Source organism: Myxocyprinus asiaticus, chromosome 8 (assembly GCF_019703515.2).
Source record: "Myxocyprinus asiaticus isolate MX2 ecotype Aquarium Trade chromosome 8, UBuf_Myxa_2, whole genome shotgun sequence".
In the NCBI taxonomy this organism is placed as follows: domain Eukaryota; kingdom Metazoa; phylum Chordata; class Actinopteri; order Cypriniformes; family Catostomidae; genus Myxocyprinus; species Myxocyprinus asiaticus.
The window spans coordinates 50,932,912-50,956,943 of NC_059351.1; the positions used below are offsets into that span (position 1 = coordinate 50,932,912).

A 24,032-nucleotide genomic window follows, 5' to 3' on the forward strand; every position below is an offset into this window, starting at 1 on the left:
TTCACTGTAGCATTTGTAAAAAAAAAAAAATTTTTGTGTTTATTTTTTTTAATATTATTATTTTTTTTACCATTAAAATTAGGCCCCTACGGATTTTTTATTTATTTTTTATTTTTTTGTAGTGTAAAGAGTCCACGCGTTTTTAAGACGCCATGTCAAGTTAAAAGTTGTTCAGCTCTTATTAAACCCGTCTCTGTTTAATTCACTTGTTATCTGTTTTGAACGCAAGAACAAGTCATGTGTGAACTGCCCCTTTTTACTTCGCAGGTGCGCTGCCGCGAGGAGGGTCCCGTAAAACGCGCATCACCTTCATCAGAATCCGCGTCACGTTCTCCAAGTTTTATGGACCAAAATCTCTTTCAATCGTTTGTCCTCTTTTTGCGTGACTGCTGCAAACAATAATCCGGCGGAATATAGCCCTATATGTTTTTTATGTTATATTGTTCGATCTGGATTACATTATATTATAAGAGAGGGATGATTACTGTATGGGATAATCACTGTGCATGAAGCACGCGCGAGGCTTCTCTCTCTCTCTCTCTCTCTCTCTCTCTCTCTCGTATGGTGTAACTGGGAAGTTTAATACGATATCAGAGTGAATCGTGCACCAGATGCCATCACCTGTCGCGATGCCACAGACTGGTGCCATGTAGAGAGAGCGCGCGCGTCAAAAGGTTGGTATATCACATTGTTAATTCAATACATGTTGTTGCATTCTGTTAACAGTTGTTCTCACACGATGCTATTCGGTGTTTTTTTATGTTAATTTAATCTGCTCATGTCTGTCTAGGGGTGTTCCACTCCTTGCTGCGCAATTTTGATAAACACAAGTAAGCTAAGACGATTGTTTCATGAATCAGGTTTAAAAATGCATTGCTTCATCACTAAGAGAATCAAATACACTGTTCTCGCATCACTTATTATTATTTCAGCACCGACTAATCACAGGCAAACGTTCTTCGCATTGTTTTTGACGACTTGGGACTGATTTGATCGTGGTGACAGCGGCGTGTTTTAAATAGAATGTTTTCACTGTTTAAAAGAAAGCTTGTTGGAACACTCGTTACATTTGTGTCGCAATTACAGCAAGAACAATCGACTAAAGACATTTTTTTTCACCTTAAGATATAAGTATAAAACATACATTTTGGTGGCATTTCTAACTATTTGAATGAAGATTACCTTATGACATGTTAAGTAATATTATGCATTAATGTTAGCTCATGCTCTTACTGAAAGTTATTCAAGTGTTGCTAATAAAATCTAGTTTTTTACTGTATTTATCCCTGGATTGCATGGGGGTCTTTAGGCATGGTCAAAAACCTCTATACTAAAGTATTGTGCGGTCTTGTTTGTTCAGCATGCAAAAATATTCTGAACCTTAACAACTGCATGCATGGTGCAGTCAGGAATACTCTTAAAAATAAAGGTTCCAAAAAAAAAAAAAGTTTTTTTTTTGTTTTGTTTTTTTGCATCAATTGCATAGAAGAAGAATTTTTGGTTACCCAAAGATCCCATCAATGGAATTATTGAAAGAACAATTTTTTAAGAACCTTTTTACAGTCTAAAGAACCCTTTTCCATTACAAATAAACTTTTGTGTGATGGGTTTTATAGATCCTAAAGGTTCTTCATGGAACCATACATGCCGATAAAGAACCTTTAATTATTATTTTTTTTTTTGAAGGATTGACTGAAAATAAATCAACACTTAAGTTCACACCAAAGTCCACATATTTTAAATAAGCTTGAAAAGTCTTTGTTTGAGAAGATACTCAGTAAAGCGCTTATTCTTAACCGTGCCCTTATTTATAATTTTCTGATGCATGTGTGAAGCCTCAGTGTTTGGGTTGTGGGAAAATGCTAAGGAAAGAAAGAAAAAAAAGGAGTTTTTGCTTAAAAAGAGAGTCATGGAGAGATAGAGGGGATTGCATATATGTGTTGTGTCAAGTCTGAATGCTTGGGCAGGTTTATTGTTTTGGCTCTGGTCTGTACAGTATATTGCTGAAGTGTGATCGTCTTTTGTTCCTGCATAGAGTCAGTCTCTTAGATGTCTCATTGTAAAACAAATATACTCATGGACATTAGAATAAACACAAGCCATATTATCTACCTCTAACAAATACACAAAGAGAAGCTATGCTGAGCCACGGTTCTTACAAATGCTGTCAAAGCTAAGGACTCTGGAACAGGCATTTCTGCTTTATACTCTATAGCCCTGTTTACACACTAACATGTGTATTAAATGTATAACATCTGATCGGATTGCATCAAGAGGGTCTCTGATTTAATTACTACATACATACCTTTCTACATTTATCACTGCATATTGATAACATGGAAAAGTCGGTTTCAAAAATAATTTAATCATTGGCGCAAATAGCATTTTGAGCGTAATGCTCTCCTTTATTTTCTCAAATACATGTATTATAGGAACTTATGTTGATACCAGGTGTAAACAGGGTCTATATCTCTCTTTTTCATTCTTTGTATACAGTACAGTTACTCATCCTTTTCTCAGCTCGACACTTGTTTTTGAACTTTTTTAATCTCTCTCTCTATCCCTCATTCTCAGATCCAGAATGGAGTCATTCAACCTATCCGGGTGGACGGGACCCATCCCAGGGGATTATAACTCCTCCATTAGATTGGGTTTTTCAGGAATTTCGACCCCTTTTGGGAATTACACTGCCAATGTGTCAGGTCAAAGTATGCCGTTCCAAGTAGGCAGCACCATGGTCACCGCAGTGATATCATTTACTGTGTTCATCGTTGGACTTATCGGGAACACTCTCGCTATCTATGTGATTTTACGTTATGCCAAGATGAAAACCGTTACAAACATCTACATTTTGAATCTGGCCATCGCTGATGAGCTCTATATTTTGGGCCTTCCTTTTCTAACGACACAAAACGCACTTTCCTATTGGCCATTCGGCTCATTCCTGTGTCGCGTTGTCATGACAGCAGACTCACTAAACCAGTTCACGAGCATCTTCTGTTTGACTGTGATGAGCATCGACCGCTATTTAGCAGTTGTCCATCCTATTCGCTCCACTAGATGGCGCCGGCCACGGGTTGCTAAAGCAGTTAGCGCTGCAGTTTGGGCATTTTCGTTTGTCGTTGTTCTTCCCGTGGTGATATTCTCGGATGTTCAGGACACTTTTTACTCATGTAACATGAGTTGGCCCGAACCACATGATGTTTGGTCGACAGCGTTTATCCTTTACACCGCAATGCTCGGATTCTTTGGCCCCTTGCTGGTCATCTGCATGTGTTACCTTCTCATCGTAGTCAAGGTGAAGTCGTCTGGTGCCCGGGCCGGATTTACAAAGCGGCGGCGTTCAGAACGGAAGGTGACGCGCATGGTGGTGATTATCGTGGTTGTGTTTGTGCTTTGCTGGCTGCCGTTCTACATCATCAACATCGTAAACCTGGTGTTCATACTCCCGGAGAACAGCGTCATGGCTGGGTGGTATTTTTTTGTCGTCATCCTGTCGTATGCCAACAGTTGCGCAAATCCACTGCTCTACGGGTTTCTGTCCGACAATTTCAAGCAGAGTTTTCGGAAGGTCCTATGTGTTCGGAAGGCCAATGGAGTGGAGGATGGAAATCCCAGTGTACCACGGACGGAGAAAACGACGACTCACGACTCGTTTCTGACACCTCGGAACAATGACTTCAATGGACACGCACAGAGCAGCCAGGTACAATTACGGCAGCATTCATTACAACTTATTTACAGTCACTTTTTATGCTATTTTTGCTTTTGCATGAGTTTAATGAATGTGTTGAGTGTTTATATTTCTAGAGCGTTATTATTCCTTTTAAGAAAGAACACAATAAAGTTAGGGTCAGTTAGTGTTTGGCCATTCACTGCGGTGTTGGTTAATTCTCTGTGGATTCCAAACATGTAGAGAATTTCACATTCGATACAGCTGGCCACCTGCTGATCCCTCCCCACTCCCCAGAGAAACACTCTTACTAAAACTTATTTAGTGAGCAGGGAATAGACACACAGAGAGAGACTGTGTTTGCTAGTGTGTACAAGTGTTTGCATGTGAGTTTGTGTGTGTGTTTCTTCCTGTCCTGTCAGTCATAACCCCTTTTGTGCCTTCAGGGAGAAAACTACCCCCATACAGTACATGACCGTGAGTGTGATTGAAAGAGAGAAATTAGGTTGGGCAACAGATAGGGGTGGGCTGTAAAACCAAAATCGTTTATCCTGGTATGAGTAGTTTTATATCACAGTAACAGAATATATGATGCTAAAGTTATTTTTTGCAGGAAATTCAGTGAAAATTGTTTTTATATTGTGACGAAGAGGAGGGCATGGCCGGGCCGTGAGTGTGCACGGCCAGCGCTGAGTCAACTAATCAGCGGGAGAGAGAGACAAAGGGGAGACGGAGATGCCAGTTCGAGAGAGAGCCACATGTGGCCGCTGTGTGTGTGTGTGTCTATGTGTTTGTGTTAAGCCGGTCCCAGTTTCCTCCTTTGCCATCCTTGAATTGTTACACTGGTGCCGAAACCCAGGAAGGAGAAAGAATGCGCCGTCAAGGAGTCCTCTCCACTGACTGTGGATCGTGATGCCGAGGGAGTGCTCTATCCGGTGGCGCTGGAGCACTGCATCAACCAGCAACCGAAAGGGATGGCTGAGGGGTCCAGCAGTGTTGTAGTACTCGATACTGGTCTTTTTGAAGGTCTCGGTCTCATCTCGGAATCGACCAAATTTTTACTCGGTCTTGTCTCGGTCACAGACAAAGAGGACTCGGGATTTTATTTCAAGACCTGTCAAGACCACAACTGCGGGGATATCACTAAATTGCCTGTGCATTGTCCGATTTATTTGTTAACATCATTACTGTGATTGGATGTAAAACTTCCTGCTTCAAATGCAAGCAATAACTTGACTCATTTCTAATTTGAAACTGTTGTTACTGTTAACAGCTGTCACCCCTCCCAGCCCCCCTTCACACACACTCCAAGAAAGTAAATGCGGGAGACAGGAGAAGAAATTGTGGCTGTCTGAGAGATGTCAGCCAAATCTTCTGTAATACAATTTGGCTACCTAAACCAGCGTTTCTCAACCACTGTGCCCACTAGTGTGCCGTGAAAGATTGTCAGGTGTGCCATAGAAAATGATCAGATTCCTCAAAATAAATAAATACATTTTGTTTTCTGTATTTTAGTGAAGGCATAAACGGTAGAAGAGTTTTAAAGTTGCCAATTCAGTATGTTTTCCATTACAAAGTATTTTGTGCAACCAGTTTAAATATTTTGTCCATCATAACCATGTTCTAACAAATTCTATTCCGCTGTCAAACACACTCACATGCCCACAAAATGATGCTTCATCATCACACTTGTAGTAAAAACATTCAGTCATTGAACCAAATGAATGAACAGAATGCAACAGGTGTATTGTTTTACTCACAGATTAAAACGATTTATTTGTGCACAGCATAGATTTACAGATGTTATGAACAGATGTGGCTTGCTTGATGCAGTTCTCTCATGAAACATAAAAAGAATATGAGAAACTGTTACAAACGATTACTAAAAGAAAATGCTCCTGTTTTAAACAAGTCCAAAAACATCGTGATACGATGTGTAGATTCTCTGTAATCTTCACGAAGCGCGTTTGACATCTAAACCGGTGTATGGAGGCCGGACGGCTGCTCTCGGGTCCTTAGTGCCTGCCGGATCCAACCTCTGTCAATGCGACTTTTTTTCGCGATTTTAACTCGGTGCAACTTATAGTCAGGTGCGACTTTATTTCCGGAAAAGACAGTAAAATAAATACAATTAGATTTGCAAGGATTAATTTGTAAGAACAAATCTACAAATTGGAAAAGACACAAATTTGTTGGTTTTTCATTATCCAGTTAGCACTCTTTACATCTGTGACCTCATTATACAGTGTACCTATGTTACTTGCGTTTTTTGCATAGTTGAATTTAAAACATTATGAGTTCAAGCTACTAAGACAGACAGAAAACATGGACATGTTCTTGAAAAGGAAAACTGTTGATGATGGTTATGTGGGATAGTGGTGTTCCATGGGATTTTCTAATCATAAAAATGTGCCGTGGCAGAAAAAAGGTTGGGAAACACTGACCTAAACCACAAAAAGTTCATCAACAAAAAAACATCCAAAAGAAAACACACAGCAGCATGTATGCATGTATATTCTGCAATGCAATGCTTAACGAGACGGCTGGGACCACGTCAAACTTTTATCGGCACTCAGAAAGGAAAAGTGTAAGTGATGCTAGCAAAGCTAGCTAACTAACGTTAGCAATCTGCCTCTTGCTGCATTCCATTCAACTCGGAAAGTTGAATTTTCCAACTTCCTACTGGGAAAAGTGCAATGGAACGCCACTTGAAGACGTAATTACAACTTGGAAAGTCGTGTGGAAATTTTTAACTCTGATTTCGCTGAGATGCAGGTGCGTGATGTCACACAATCATGTCGGCACCCAGGAAGATGTACAAAATAAGTGATAAACATTCACTTTTATTAAATAATATTGATAAATTAGTCAAAGTTCCTACATTACATGATATTAAAGCGTGTTAAACAAATGTTAGCAGAGTAGCAGGTGTTCAAAACATGGTAAACTCTCTTTTGATAGTCGTACACCTGTAGCACAAATGCTAGCATTGCTGATTGTTTATTAATTGGGTTATTAAGAGAAATCTCTGGTGACAGTCAAACACCTGCTAAGCTAACGGGAGCGTTGCAGTTTTGTTTCCTTTAATGTCATCTTCTGAGCATCTGGCATTGGAATGCCTTTAGTCGGAGATTGGAGATATCAAGTGGAATATCCCACATCCCTCACCCAAAGAGATTTAGCGAGTATTAGCTATACATATTAGCTACCTATGTATTTACTGTTTTTTTGGGCGCTATTTTCAGTTGCTTGCCAGCTATTTGCCACCTAGCTAGGTGCGCAAGCCACCTAATATAGTTAACATATTTGCATTTGTATGCCACTCCCCCAGACATACATGTATAAAAGGAGCTGGTATGCAACCACTCATTCTGGTTTTGTGCTGAGGAGCCAAGACAAGGTCCCGGCCATTTCAGTGGGTAGTTCAGCGTTGTGGCAAGAGGGACACAAAGTCTCGTTCCCTCCATCTGTCACTCACTCGACATTGTGTCTATGTAGTGACACTGGGGGTTCCTATACAAAACGCCACAACTACTGAACTGTGTTATGTGGACTAGCGGTGCGAGACGGGCAGACCTCTATGTGCCTCGTAGCCAGCGCACCAGGCCGTCACATAACCTCCCCCAGTGCTCTTATGAGCATCAAACGGTCCTTCGGGAACAAGTTGACTGCCCAACAAATAGGGACAGGCTAGCCCAGCCGTGGCCTCTTTTCCTCTTTTTCTCCCCAAAAAGAGTGGAATTTGTTAACTGACTGGGGGCCATAAATGCCTACATCGGAGGGGGGGGGGTGTCACTCCCAAGGGGAAGACACTGCGTAGACCACACCCTGCCCAGAGAAGGGGGGGTATTTTGAGTGGAAATACATCACATGGTCTTACCGAGTCTTGTCGGAAGTATGTCATGTGGAGAAGTCGCCTGGTAGGTCCTACTTGAGGGGGGAGGAGTTTCTGCAAGCATGGTGACCGGGGGCAGAGGGGCCTCTGCCCAAGGAAGATGCAGTTTACCGACAGGGAAGTGATTTATCGGAAGATAGATCACATGGGACACCTATGGGGAACCAGCGCATGTGGAGCACCTACCCCAGTTTCTCCGCAAACTCGTCTGCCACAGGGCCAAGGGGGAAAATCATCCAGAGATCACAACTTGTGAACATGACTGGGAGTCAAAGGCGCATGTCATCACCTCATGGGAGGGGAAAGGCACTATACGCAAGCGGTACATCCAGCCAGCTGTCCCGGAACTTACCTGTTCAGACCTGACAACACACAGGACGAAACCGGCTCAACCTGGAGATTATAGAACCTTGCAAAGGTGTTGGGTATCGCCCAGCCCGCTGCTCTGCAGATGTCTGCCAAAGAGGTCCCACTGGTCAGGGCCCAGGAGGCCGCTATACTCCTAGTAGAGTGGGCTCATAGCGCCACGGAGGGCGGCACGTCCTGAGGGTGATATGCCATCACGATGGCGTCAATGACCCAGTGGACGATCCTCTGTTTGGAGACAGCGCTTCCTTTCCGCTGTCCACCAAAGCAGACACAGTGCTGCTCGGAGCTTCTAAAGCTCTGCGTGCAATCCAAATAGATGAGTAAAGTATGCACCGGACACGGAAATGCCAAAAGCTGGGTCTGCCTCCTCCTGGGGCAGCGCTTTGCAGGTTCACCACCTGATCCCTAAATGGGGTCATGGGAACCTTGGGCACATAGCCAGGTCAGGGTCTCAGGATCACGTGAGAGTAGCTTGGACTGAACTCCAGGCACATTTCACTGACAGAGAATGCCTGCAGGTCCCCTACCCTCTTGATGGAAGTAAGCGCAGTCAGGAGGGCAGTCTTCAAAGAGAGTGCCTTAAGCTCAGCTGACTCCAGGGGCTCGAAGGGGGCTCCCCGTAGTCCCTGAAGGACTACAGAGAGGTCCCATGAGGGGATGAGACACGGTCTGGAGGGATTCAACCTCCTAGCGCCTCTCAGGAACCTGATGATCAGGTCATGCTTCCCTAAGGACTTACCGTCCACTGTGTCGTGGTGTGCCGCTATAGCGGCTACATACACTTTCAAGGTGGAGGGGGACAGCCACCCCTCCAGCCTCTCCTGCAGGAAGGAAAGCACCAATCCGACTGTGCATATCTGGGGTCTTCGCGTCAGGAAGAACACCACTTAGCGAACAGATGCCACTTCAAAGCATACAGGTGCCTCATAGAGGGAGCCCTAGCCTGAGTGATCGTGTCTACCACCGTGGGTGGTAGGCCACTTAGGTCTTCCGCGTCCCATCCAAGGGACAGACATGGAGATTCCAGAGGTCTCGTCGCAGGTGCCAGATGGTGCCCCGTCCCTGAGAAAGATGGCTCACTGGGGGAAACGCGTATTTGCGTAGTCATGGGGGCCATCTGTGTGCCAGCACATCTATACCGAGGGGTGCCTCGGTCAGGGCGTACTAAAGCAGGCAGTGGGAGGATTCTCGGGAAGCAATCAGGTCTACCTGTGCTCGACCGAATCGACTCCAGATCAGCTGGACCACCTGGGGGTGGAGTCTCCACTCTCCCCTGAGCGTAACCTGTCGTGACAGCGCATCCGCTGCGGCGTTGAGGTCGCCCGGGATGTGAGTGGCTCGTAGCGACTTGAAGCGCTGCTGACTCCAGAGGAGGAGACAGCGGGCGAGTTGTGACATGCAGCGGGGCGTAGACAGCCTTGATGGTTGATGTACACTACCGTCACCGTGTTGTCCGTCCGGACCAACACGTGCTTACCCTGGATCAACGGCCGGAACCTCCACAGGGCGAGCAGTACTGCCAACAACTCGAGGCAGTTCATGTGCCAACGCAGCTGCGAGCCAGTCCAGGAGCCGGCGGCTGTGTGCCCATTGCATATGGCGCCCCAGCCCGTCTCGGAGGCGTCTGTCGTAACCACAATGTGCCTGGAGACCTGCTCTAGGGAAACCCCTGCCCGTAGAAATGCTAGGCCGTTCCAAGGGCTGAAGAGGCGGCGACAGATTGGCGTGACGACCACGCGATGTGTCCCGTGGTGCCATGCCCATCTCGGGACTCGAGTCTGAAGCCAATGCTGAAGCAGTCTCATATGCATCAACCCGAGCACTGTGGCAACCGCAGAGGATGCCATATGCCCCAGGAGCCTCTGAAAAAGTTTCAGTGGAACTGCTGTCTTCTGTCTGAACGCCTTCAGACAGTTCAGCACCGACTGTGCGCGCTTGTTCATGAGGCGCGCCGTCATCGAGACTGAGTCCAACTCCAAGCCGAGAAAAGAGATGCTCTGAACCGGGGAGATCTTGTTCTTTTCCCAGTTGACATGAAGCCCTAGACGGCTGAAGTGCCTGAGCACCAGGTCCCTGTGCGCGCACAGTAACTCTCGAGAGTGAGTTAGGATCAGCCAGTCATCGAGGTAGATGAGTATGTAGACGCCCACTTCCCTTAGCGGGGCAAGGGCTGCCTCTGCGACCTTCGTGAAGACGTGAGGGGACAAGGACAGGCTGAAGGGGGGACCTTGTACTGGTACGCCCGGCCCTCGAAAGCAAACAGCAGGAAGGGTCTGTGTCAAGGTAAAACCGAGACGTGGAAGTACGCGTCCTTCAGGTCTGCCGTGAACCAATCTTGATGCCGGACACTCGCTAAAATGCGTTTTTGCATCTGCATCTTGAAGGACTTGCCCGGTTCAGGACTTGCAGGTCCAAGATTGGCCGCAACCCTCCACCTTTCTTCGGTACGATGAAGTAAGGGCTGTAAAAACCTTTTTTCATCTCGGCTGAAGGGACAGGCTCTATCGCGCCCTTGCGCAGAAGGGTCGCGATCTCCGCACGCAAGGTAACGGCGCTCTCACCCTTCACCGCGGTGAAGCAGACACCGCTGAACCTGTGCGGGCACCTGGCAAACTGAATTGTGTAGCTGAGTCGGATGGTCCGGGTCAGCCATCGCGATGGGTTGGAAAGCGCAAGCTGCTGGAGTGCCAAACCTGCGAAAATGAGACGGTGGACGGTGGTCGTGACGACGGCCATGCACACCTGACATGTGACCCAGAGAACAAGGAAACCACTTTTTTGTTTAAGTTTTGCGTACCGCAGACTCATGGGCATGCGGGGAAAAATTAAACAAAAGATTCTCCTCCCGGCCCTCCACCAGGGGATGGAGTGGTCTGTCTACCAGCTCCGTAGAAGCGGATCTCCTCGTCCCTGGGTCACCCGTCTCAGGGGCGCTTCGAAGCCTTCCTAGGGTTCTTGGCGGCCGGCCATGAGACAGGTGGCGTCTGCTTCCTGCGGTGGGGGAGAAGCCGCTGAAATGTGCCATAAAATCCAGCAGATGAGGTGAATGAACTCACGGATGAATTCAGCTTCAATTAATAGAACCGCTTGGCTCCGAAGAAAAAATCTGAATGAGTGGTTGCATACCAGCTCCTTTTATACCCGTATGTCCGGGGAGTTGCATGCAAATTCCACTCGCCAATACCCATTGGCCTAATTTTCAAAGATCAGAGGTGTTTAGGGCTCCCAAGAGTGAACCCTAGTGTCACTACATCGACACAACGTCGAGTGAGTGACAGATAGGGAACTAGAGATGTGACAGCAGAGAGTGGACACCGAGAAATGCGCCTCTACTTATATGAAAAGTTTACATTTTGAATAGGCTGCTTTGCTTATGTTTGGTATTATTTGTTCTATTTTCTAGATTTAGCTATGTGGTTAGCAAATTACACACATTTATACAAGGCTTGTTGTTGGTTCAAAAACAACAACAAAAACTTACTATATTGTTTAAGAAAAGACAGAAAAAAGTGAAGACTTAAGTATTGAATAATTTTTGATATATTCTGTATTTAATGACGGTTTCTAGGGGAAGAGTCATCCAGAAAACCTGATGTGATGCTTGCACAAAAATTTTATTGTTTTAGGCGGATGGTAGAACTTGGGAAAGGAGTGTTGAATAAAGATGGTAAAGTTGATTTCAGCTCCTTAGTGTTTGTCTGTATTTGCTTGCTCATCGAAGGAAAATTCACTTCTGCAATGCCTTTTGATTTTTTTATCAAGACATTTCTCATGGTACACTAATACACACACACACACACACACACACACACAAATATATATATATATATATATATATATATATATATATATATATATATATATATATATATATATATACACACACATACACTGGTGGCCAAAAATTTAGAATAATGTACAGATTTTGCTCTTATGGAAAGAAATTGATACTTTTATTCACCAAAGTGGCATTCAACTGATCACAATGTATAGTCAGGACATTAATAACGTGAAAAATTACTATTACAATTTAAAAAACTACTTAAACTACTTCAAAGAGTGTTCATCAAAAAATCCTCCACGTGCAGCAATGACAGCTTTGCAGATCCTTGTTATTCTAGCGGTCAGTTTGTCCAGATACTCAGGTGACATTTCACCCCACACTTCCTGTAGCACTTGCCATAGATGTGGCTGTCTTGTCGGGCACTTCTCACGCACCTTACAGTCTAGCTGATCCCACAAAAGCTCAATGGGGTTAAGATCCAGAACACTCTTTTCCAATTATCTGTTGTCCAATGTCTGTGTTTCTTTGCCCACTCTAATCTTTTCTTTTTGTTTTTCTGTTTCAAAAGTGGCTTTTTCTTTGCAATTCTTCCCATAAGGCCTGCACCCCTGAGTCTTCTCTTTACTGTTGTACATGAAACTGGTGTTGAGCGGGTAGAATTCAATGAAGCTGTCAGCTGAGGACATGTGAGGTGTCTATTTCTCAAACTAGAGACTCTGATGTACTTATCCTCTTTTTAGTTGTACATCTGGCCTTCCACATCTCTTTCTGTCCTTGTTAGAGCCAGTTGTTCTTTGTCTTTGAAGACTGTAGTGTACATCTTTGTATGAAATCTTCAGTTTTTTGGCAATTTCAAGCATTGTATAGCCTTCATTCCTCAAAACAATGATTGACTGATGAGTTTCTAGAGAAAGCTGTTTCTTTTTTGCCATTTCTGACCTAATATTGACCTTACATACTGTGGCAACTCAAAAACAAACACAAAGACAATGTTAAGCTTCATTTAACGATCCAAACAGCTTTCAACTGTGTTTGATATAATGGCAAGTGATTTTCTAGTACCAAATGATCAGTTTAGCATGATTACTCAAGGATAAGGTGTTGGAGTGATGGCTGCTGGAAATGGGGTCTCTCTAGACTTGATCAAAAATGACTTTTTCAGATAGTGATGGTGCTGTTTTTTACATCGGTAATGTCCTGACTATACTTTGTGATCAGTTGAATGCCACTTTGGTGAATTAAAGTACCAATTTCCTTTAGAAACAGCAAAATCTGTACATTATTCCAAACTTTCGGCCACCAGTGTGTATATATATATGGCAATAAAAGAGGTGAATGAAGAGGAATCTTCATTTGTTTTCTGCGGGTGTTTTTATGGGAATGTGGATCTTTCAGATCAATTTTAGGAGTGCCTATGGTTCGCATGTTCCACATTTTATCGTAAGTGTGTCATGCAGTGTGGGACTCGCACTGGTCTGGTCTTGGTCTTTACTTGGTCTCAACCCTTCAAAGTCTTTTCTCAGTCTCAATACACTCTGGTCTTGGTCATGACTTGGTCTCGGTTTAGGTGGTTTTGACTACAACACTGGGGTTCAGTGCCGTCACCCGGCATCGTGGACGAAAGCAGTATAGCGAGCTGAGGGCCAGTCGACAGCGTGTCCAGGGCCGGCGAGCCCATGTCTCACTCCTCTCTCTCTCCTCTCTCTGATTTCTCCTCTCTCTCTCTCGCTCGAAATAAAGCGAAAATGCGTCCTCCGAAACGCGTTCACCATTGTTTATGTAAAAGTGATTACTTCCTGGTTTCCATCGGATAATAATCATTTGATAAATTACTCCTATGATGATCAAGAGAAAATTATATCTATTTATAACATTTAATTTACAGATTGCTTTCCGCTTTTCCGTGGCATAATGTTGATGACTACAAAAATGTATTAACTTTTTATCAAAACAAAAAGCAAAACTCTGGGTTACAGTGAGGCACTTACAATGTTAGTGAATGGGGCTAATCCGTAAATGTTAAAATACTCCTGTTAGCCACAAGTACAGCCACAAGACGTAAAACAGTTAGCATTTTAACATGATTTTAGTGTCACAAAATCTAGTGTGATAAAAATGCTGACTAACCTTCTCTGTGTAAAGTAATATCCAGTTTTATAACTTCGTTGCCATGACAACATATCACCGTCAACCTTAAAACGACTGAAAAAAATCTGATTTAAACAACTTTATGGCTCAAATTTAACTAGTTTTAACAGAAGACATAATGTAAATTATTTTATAAAATGATAAGCTTCACATTTCTGACTTTCAAAAATTGTCCCCATTCATTCCATTGTATGTGCCTGCCTCACTGTTGCTCAAATTTTTGCTTTTTACAAGCTTAGGAGGAACAAGTAAAAATATATATTTTTTAAATTGTGGTTAGACAAACAGCACTGAGCTTTGTGAATAAAGTGTCATCTATAATAAACCTAATTATAGACCAAATTGACATAGAAAGGGCTGAAAATAAAGACAATTTACATTACTCACGATGCTGCGCTATTTCAGTCCATTTAGTGCCTAGTTAAACTAGATTGAGGGTGGGTAGCGGCTTTTTACAATGCCGCTTTAGTGAATTTGCCCCTGTGTGTTTGTTGTGCAGAAACCCTTCTGGAAGTGAGATCAGACGGCCCATCGTTCATTCAGTGGGGATATCAGAGCAGCACGTCTCTAGAGAGCAGCAGATCCACATGACTGCAAATTTACTCCACTTCTGATCCAGGATCAGTGTGAAAAGCCCAGTCTTTTTAAGCTATTTCTGCATCCACTGAACTGATACCAGCCTTAATGTCTCTCGACGGCAGATTGTGTTTTCCTGCTTGATTGATAGTGAATCTGATTTGTGGAGAGACTAGATTTCCATGAGAAAACACAAAATCTCAAAAGAACATTTTATCAGTGGTCGCTCTTTCATAGCTCAGTTCTGATTTATGTTTTCATATATGTAGGAACTTTGTCTCTGATGGTTCTCTTAAAATTCCTTAGGAGGAAAAAATCTACACAAATGAGGCAATTGTTAACATACAGTAAGATTATAAAGTTAATAAGAGCTATAAAGAGCTATTGAAGAGCTATAAAATTAATTTACATGGCATTGCTCATCATTTGGTTGATTTTTGATAGCAGAATTCTGACCATTATATCAAACCAGCTAATGATGGTATAAAATAAATAAAGAATTAAATTACTTTGGATGGTAAAATAAGTTCTTGAAGCTAGGAGTAAGTTATAAAAAATTAGGCAGGTTAGTAACGTAGAGCGCTTTTACATGCACAACCTTACACTGATTATGCTTAAAAAGTGGACAAAATGTGTGGTCATGTAAACGCCTTAAACAGTTTTCTTTTATCAGGGAACAGTCATAAATCATTTAAGCACAAATCGATCGACTAAGGTAGCTTTTTGCCCATTACACCAATTTTGCATGCATGTAAACAACTTTACCAGCGTTCTAACCAGGTTATTCAATGTGTTCTGCACATGCCTATTAACATTTGGACATCAAAAGCAGAGAATAATCCGATGATTTCCAATCTCAAAAATTCAACTCAAGTCAGTGGAAATGCAGGCTGGTTCTGATATCTTTAGGTTTGTAGATCCATCAACAGCACAGTTGTGTTGGTACAGGGGTATTTCCCTCTCTCTCAGTTTTGCTTGAGTAACATCGGGGAATCTCAGTGTCAAACTGAATGAGAAACAGATTGTGCAAATAAAAAGAACATGTTATTCTACCGAATGAGAAACAGGAAGAATGAAAAAACACAAAAATGGGTGAAAAGACATTGGAAAAGGAAGGGTGGAATAATGTTTTTTGCATGTGTTCCAGCATTCTGCATTTGATTTTGTAATTTGCAAACCTAAAACTAAAGGAATATTCCGGGTTCAATACAAGTTCAGCTCAACTACTGTGGGATAATGTTTAGTACCACTAAAGTTTATTTCGACTTGTTCCGCCTTTTCTTTAAAAACAAAGCAAAAATCGAGGTTACAATGAGGCACTTACAATGGAAGTGAATGGGGCCAAATTTTGGAGGGTTTCAAGTCAGAAATTTGAAGTTTATAATTTTATAAAAAACACTTACATTAATTCTTCAATTAAAGTTGTTTAAATTGTCGTTTTTACAGTTTTAGGGGTTTTCAGTGTTATGTCGTCATGGCAATACAGTTGTAAAAGTGGATATCATTTTATACAGAAAAGGTTATTATGGGATTTTATCACACTAAAATCGTGTTAACATGCTTTTTTCCTTTAAAAAAAGGAAAGATCTGGGTTACAGTGAGGCAGTCACAATGGAAGTGAATGGGGCCCAATCCATAAATATTAAAATACTCATTGTTTCAAAAGTATAGCCACAAGACTAACCTTTTCTGTGTAAAGTTATAACCAATTTTACAATCCATGATGATTTAACACTGTAAACCCTGTAATCCTGTAATCCTGCTAAAACGACTGCAAAAACAACAAATTAAGCAACTTTACATTTCAAACAATGCACACGTTTTAACAGATGGATTAATTAAGTGCTTTTATAAATTTATAAGCGTCACATTTCTGACTTTAAACCAGTGGCATAGCCAAGGGTGGGTCGGGGAATATTTGAGGTTATTCTTTGATTTAAAATATATATTTATAAAATAATTAAAAAAATGCATAAATTCTAATTTCTGAAAGTGTGAAAGAACTGTTTGAATGCACCGCTATTCAGTTGTTAAGGAAAGTTTGGTAAAACATTTTTTAAAAATTGGGTGCAAACTTGGCCCATCCATTTTTATTGAGGCCCTCCCAAAAGTAATTTCCTGGCTAGTGCCCTTGCTTTAAACTCTCCAGAAAAAAAGCAAAAAACAACTTCACCATTCACTTCCATTGTACTCTAAGTGACTCACTGTAACCTCAATTCTTTTCTTTTTTAAAGAAAACTTAACATTATGCCACAAATACTGCCGATTGAGCTTAACTTGTAGTGACCCAGGAATATTCTTTTAAAACCATTTGCTTGTACTTTTGATATGAAGTACATTTAACTTAGTTACAGTTACTTTAAAACTTCAAACACATATAGAGCGGTGCAGAAGTGCCACTGTCTGTAATGTTTTGTTTGTTTCTGCAGGATCTACAGTTAGAGACTTGCATGAGCTCATCTGAGAAGCCACAGCCTCCAAAGCCGCACATCATTGGCCAGTCCACACTCTAAATGCTTTTCTCTCTCCATCTCTCATTTTCACCTCTATTTCATCTTCTTTTCTGTGGCCTATTCTCTCTCATCTCTCTGTTCGTCTGTCCTTCTTTCATTGGCTTCCTGCGGAAGGTGTGGCCTCAGCCTCAAGCCACGCCCCTGAATGTGCCAGTGACTCCGCCCTCCCGTGCAGCAGAGCTCAGCCTCCACCCGGTGCCCTCTGTTGCCAAGCCCAGCTCCAGCCGTGACCTGTGACCCTGCTGTGTCGTGAGAGCTGATCAGAACAATGTCAGGATACTTTTGGGTGGAGGTGAACAAAAATATGGGAAAATGGGATTTAGAAAAAAGAAAGAGGAATTTAGATGCAAACAAAGGGGATTTAGAGAGGACGAATGTTGCTACATGCTGTCATAACACACACAGGTGGATCTTATGAAAACATGTCCGGGTCATATTTCCCCTTAAAATCAAAAGAAAAAAAAAATACAGTTTAAGGGATAATGTACAGTCAGACTGCCATTGAGTGCGCTTACATGGTTGATCTTACACTGATTATGCTTAATCAGCAAACACACTTGGCCATGTAAATGTAACAGGAGCCAGCTGGTACGTGATAGCTGTGCGGTATGTGTAAACCTCACTCCCCTGGAGTCAAGAGGCACACTAGCGACTGATACTAGAGGCTGTAGCCTTTAGCCTCCTTGTTAGTGCGCCCGCCTTCAACACAAGCTGATGCCGGTTGGAATCCCGCTCTGAGCGTGTTGAGTAGGACTAGTTACATAAACACATGAAAAGTTTTTCCTTTACCAGGTTAAGGTCATAAACAGTTTAAGATTAAACTGATTGGCACACATAGATTTTTGGTCATCGAGTGATTCTCACAGAAACTGTCCTGGTCAAATTTAAACACAAAGAAATTGAATAAATAAATAAATAAATCAAATATATTTTGCATATATTGAATATGAAGCTTTTTTGCATTGCAACATTATTTTCAGGACACATAAGCAGCAAATTCTCGTTACCGAAACGCATCTGGACATTTTACTTTTACTGTTCCCATTGTTTTCCATGATGATTCTCATTACCGACAGTACTGTTTTTTACGGTCCCACTTTACATAAAAAAATGTCTTTATTTACTATGTACTAACATAAAAATACATATAATACAATGTATTTAATGTGTAACTACATGTTGTTCTGCGAAATTCTCACAAGATTCACATTTGCTGCCACTGAGGTTAGAAGTAGAGTTTAGGGGTTAGGGTTGGGTTAGGGTTTTGGGTTGGGGTAGGTTAAATGTGCAGGTACTTTAAATGCAAGTACAATGCAACAACATGTACAGTCAGTTCTGGAAATGGGGGGAACGCAGGGGAATGGAGTTCCCAGAGTGAATTTTGTAGGGGAACGGCGTTCCCATTCAAACTGGCTACATTTGTTAGGGGAATGAAGAGGATTTCACTTCTCTCCACTCAATAGCCTATTTATGTGGGTTCTGCACATAAATCCGTGGGATCTTCTGCGTCTGTGGTTGCGCAATGTTGCCACATGATGCCACTTCACATCAATCATTAATCTGACACTAGAGGAGAAAGGAAAGATGATACTGAGAAATTTGCTGAACATTTCTGAGATAGAGATTTTGTGTGTGTATGTTGAGTGTATGCATCTCATGAAACATGTCAAGAACATGTTCAGGTCATATATCACCTGAAAAAAGTTGTGCAAATCATGGTAAATAATCCTCTTTGTTGCTAATTGTAAACCTTAAAAATCTGCAATGCTTTACTTGTTTGAAGTATGGAAAAACATCTTTGTTGACAATTGAACACCTTCAGAGTTTATGGTTGTATACTAACTTCTGTATACGTCATCTTACAAGCATTGGGGAATGGAATGCCTTGTCAAATGTCGGAGATATCAAGAGGGAATATTCCACATCCGAGTTTGGATAGAACCAAATGGTGACCCATGACACACTCGGAGCTCCTCAACTCTGGGTGGAAACATTCCTTTTCTCATCTGGGGGCTCGCAGTGACAGGTTGAACAAAGAGTGAAAAATTGCTTCTGGATGTTTGGGCTGACTGAACTTTCCAACGTCCGAGAGGGTTAAGAATATGGGAATCTGGGATTTGCGGTACTTAAGGGTGTGGTGTTCAATAGTTTTCGAGAATAAGGGTCAAGATTGCTTTTTGTCATCCGTGTCGACATGTATAAGCAGTCCCCGACTCTCTGCCAAATGTAGCAAAGTGCCTTTTCATGGCCCGGATCAAACTATCAGCACACATTTAAAAAATACAAGACCTCAATGGAGACCTTAGAGACAACTTAGTGATTTCAGTTCTTTGGTGGAGATTGTTCGGTTTTGTTTGCGTATCTGCGTTTCCAGGGTGATCTCATTTGCTATCATAGGTATTCGTACATAAAGTGTACACATGTATTTTTAGACATTTGGATAGACACTAGGGCTGGGTATCAATACATATTTTCCAATTTGATTCTGATTCATACGTTTCTGATTTGATTCTGATTCATTTGGGTGTATTTCAGTTATAGAGTGCAACAGCTGGGTTACACAAGTAAAAATCCCATTCATTTATCCCATAGACAAAATAATTCTCAAATATAACTTATAAACCTTTAAAGACAGACCTACCATGAGCTAAGAGGTTGTTTATCGATGTTATATGCTTCCGTTGAAGCCATCAGTTTGTGCTATTTCAACTTCATTGTTTAAAAATCATGTTTGATAGCGGAATTCATGGAAAACAACTACATTACCCATGGTCAAGCAGAGAAAGATCAACCAATCAGAGAACCGTGGCCAATGAAGTCTGCGAAACGTGCCTCAGAGCGACCGCCCACTCCCATGACACACTGTGAATGACGTTTTCGAGTCGGTCTCCCTTCTCCCTTAAACTACTTATCTACTTGTACATATCGGAATATTTTGCAATAAACAAAAAAATATTTTGTTTCTATACTTAAAATCGACAATCTAAAATCAATAGTTTTATATATTCCATCGTTTTTTATTCAAAGACCTAATTCGCAGTGTTTCATGGGATTGTAGTCCGTGCCCTCATGAAAGACGGTAAGTACACAGTCTTGTACCTTTGTCATTTTGTCCGATTTTCAAACACTTTTTTGCCTAAAAAAAAATTTTGTGATGTTTTGATTCACCTCAGAGCTGGTTGGTTTGGTTAATGGCTTAGAGCTCTTTTATGGAGGACTTTATGTAAAGTCAATAGAAGAAATGAATGGGGAAAATACTTCTGGAACCCAGACAGCGTGCACTGGTGCACTCTATAATATCCATTTTGCTTACATATGAAAGAAATTGTCTTTGCACGTTACAAAAACATAAATAAAAAAAATTAACAACTGGGCCCAAACTATGCAGTTCAATTACTATTCATTTAACAGATATAATAATTAACACAACCAAAATTGAAGTAAATTTAAAGTAAAAGTAAAAGATCGAGCTTGGGATTGTAAGAATCGATATATCGGGATCGTTCAAATGAAGATGACGATTAATCATAAAATCTATATTTTTACCCAGCCCTAACAGACGCTGAAATGTAGAGTACAATATCAAGATTCTGACAGCATCTTAAATGCAAATTCTTTTACATATCTACATCTTTAGTGATGTACAAATTCTCTGAAGACTCGTCGGAATTGGAATTGCCGGATCCTTTGCGAGCATTCCGCGGCACGTGAACGTGCTTGTTATCAGACATGCTGGACTCTTATTTATCGATAGATGATGTTCAGAAAGACATTTTTAATGGAAGATGGGACTGATTTAACTGTTTTAAATAAATGTGAAGCTGTTCATTAACCTCCTGAGACTCGTGACTGCTGTGTGCATTTTCCATTTCCCTTTTTGATTTGTAACTAGCACCTAATAAACAAGCAAATAGTTTTTGTAAAAATGTATGTCCACATACAGTATGTGGACATCAGGACTAAGCTGTGAAATTTTAAGTAATACCAAGCTATAGAAAGTCAGATTGTTTTCATCAAATAGTTTATTTTGTGTCCAGGAGTGTTCATGTTTCATGTTTTTGAGACATTACAGCTAAATTTATATAAATCTGGATAAATAATTCTGATTAAAGGTAATGTCCAGCATCATCCAATCACTGCCAACCATGTTAAAATAAAATGATACATTATAAATTCTGAATCTATGTACTGATTATCATTGTCACATGTCTGTCAAACATGTCGAGTTATCCAAACATCATCTGCAGCCTGAAACTGAACTTTTGGTCAAAAGCTATAGGATGCACCCTTGCTCCCTATTTAGTGAATGACTTAACCTCCAGTGTGCTGTCTGTCTGCAATGGTCTCAGAACAGTTCGAAATGCAGTTTATTTTCATCCTAACTCCATATTAAGCCTCTGAAAGCAACATTTTCCAGCTTTTGGATGAATACATTTATTCTCAATGTGAAAATGCACAATGAATATACAGGAATGCATTTACTAATGTTAATAAATAGAACCGTATTGTACAGTGATAACAAAATAAAATATAACAAAATGTATTTTAAAATTAAGCAAAATGACCCACAGATGTGTTATACAGTAGTTGAAAATTATTCTAAATTACTTACATGTTTTTTCAACTTTTGAGGGATTAAGGTCCCATTTTCCGCATATGTGGACTTCATGTTTATCAGCGCGCTGACGCAAGAAAAATGAATGGATTTTTTAAAGCAGCATATCAAACGAAACTAGAGACACTACTCTTTACAGCCAAACAAGTTTCAATCAAAAAATGTAAAGAGGTTTCTTATCAGAGGCACTTTTGTTGGCGCTGCGCCCGTAGGAGCGTTTCCTGGAAATCAACGTCATGCTGTTGTGTCATGCGACACGGTGTGCCAGAAGTTTAACCCTTAAATGACAGTGTAGAGTGTTGTGAACAGTATTCAGTCAGTTTTAATTCACTTAAATTATGCGTTGCATATCGCGAAGCCAAAATACAATGTCCACCTATGTGGACGTGGGGTCGCACGAGGTTAAACTCATTTATTGTAAATATAATAGAATTCACATATTAATTCCATAAATTCAATTTTATGTACCTCAGTCGGTTCGTAAACATTTGCACGCCTCTGAAGTTTTAAATGTATTAAGTCTAAAGGTGGATATTGTGCAGGTACAATTCAGTTGTTCAAAATGTTCAAAAATGAACCACACTTTACGTAAAAATACTAGTGAGATCACGTTGGTGCTTCATTCTTAAATGTTTATAAATATTCAAATATGATGGATTTATAATGCTTTGCAACATTATTTTACCACGTAATGATATTGTAAAAAACATTCAGTGCTTCTTAGGAGCTTTCTATTATTTTACAGTTTACAAAGAGTTTAATCACTGCCAGTGTAATGGAAACCACGCCAACAATAATTATAATTTCTAATGCTGACATTCCTTATGATATTTGATGTGCAATTTGTCTTATTTGCAAAAACAGAAAAAAAGAAAAAAAGGGAAGAATGAATTATTGTTTTAACACATACTGTGCTGCCACTTTTCCTTACTGTCTCGGATTGATGGAAGCTTTTAGAATTGGCTTCAATGCCTTAGTTACAGAGATCTTCCTACAACTGCTGTGTTTGTTGTATGTTGTGTGTGTATTTAGCTGTTCATAAAAGCTATAGTGAATGTACTAACTGTGCCTCTGATATACAGTATAGTATTCTTTGTTGGCACTTGTAAATCAGCAGGCATGTATTCATGTCGGCCAACAAGCTTTAAAATCCACAATCAATACTCTCAGCTTCTTTGATTAAAACTTTTTATTAAATCCAAAGATTTATTTGAGTCAAGATTTGTTGTAACTGGTTTAAGCATGCATATATTTAATGGAGCATTCATACTGTGAATGACACAATTACTTTACAAACCACTATGTGCTGTAGAGACGAAGAAAATGTCATGTTTTTGCATCACTATTGTTATTATAATTTTTAATGATTACTTTGTGATTACTTCATTTATTTGTTTCTGGGTCATTCTCAGAAAACAGTGCCAATTGTGCTTGAAAATGTCAGGATTTTCTTGATCATTACATTTGACAAGGCTACTGCTGAACCTTAACGAAATAGTATTTTGTAACCACCACAGACCATATATACTGTATATAAATCAGTCATTTTTTCCTGTAACAGACTAGATCAGTATAAGTGTAAAAATCCTGAAATTATGCAGTAATTATGCAGTCATGAGGCCTAATAGCACACAAATGGCTCAGTTTCTGAGAAAGACCCTTGTGATCATATATTGCACTCTTTAAAAAACATTGTGTAATGGTCACAGAAATCTAGAGTGATGGCATCTTGAATTGCTAAGATGTGTTGGTGAGTGTGTGTGCAGACATACAGTATAGCTGCTGTCATCATTAGTATTACACAAGTGACGCATCAGGCCTCATTAAATGAGAACCTGAATATTTGAGTTGTACATAAAGTATGTTTTTGTCTTAATAAATTAGTGTATTCATTAGCTCTTCTTTGGGGTTTACTTTCATTCTTATTTTTATTTTTTATGCATTACAGATTTTATATTTAATCAGAAATCAAGTTGTTTGTTCAGGCAACATGTTACCATTGCAGACTTTTACATTTTGCACCTCCTTGGAAATGTTATACTATATTAAACTACATAATGTAATGTGATTATTATAATATATGAAATGTATACAACATTAAATTCATTGCTATAATGCAAAAACATTTCAAATGCAATACTTAGCTACTTAATACTTTTGTTATGTCCTTAAAATGTTTGATTTTGATAGCAAGTTGAGAAACACTGTTGTATTTTGATGTATCAATCCAAATTTGTTCTTGTTACCAGGAGGCAACACTGTACCACAGAGGGTCAATTAAAAGTGTTTAATGTTTAAAATGAAATCGATTCACATTCTGGCTTGTGTTTATTGTGAATTAATTGTGTTTTCTTGTGTACGTCTCTCTCTGACTCTCCAGTGCAATGTTTTCATGAACTGCTCTCAATGTCAACACTCTCAAACCCCATTTTCCCCATCTCTCTTTTTTCACTCTATTC

General features: G+C 40.7%; 1 protein-coding gene across 1 annotated transcript; it reads left to right on the forward strand.

The window, feature by feature from the left end:
• The first annotated feature begins 576 nt into the window (after positions 1-576).
• LOC127445474 (somatostatin receptor type 5-like) lies at positions 577-16,996 on the forward strand. Its single transcript, XM_051705583.1, has 3 exons — positions 577-674; positions 2,575-3,706; positions 16,875-16,996. The coding sequence occupies exons 2-3, from the start codon at positions 2,582-2,584 to the stop codon at positions 16,956-16,958; spliced, it is 1,209 nt and encodes a 402-aa protein (XP_051561543.1). The 5' UTR covers positions 577-674; positions 2,575-2,581; the 3' UTR covers positions 16,959-16,996.
• Positions 16,997-24,032: the final 7,036 nt, after the last annotated feature.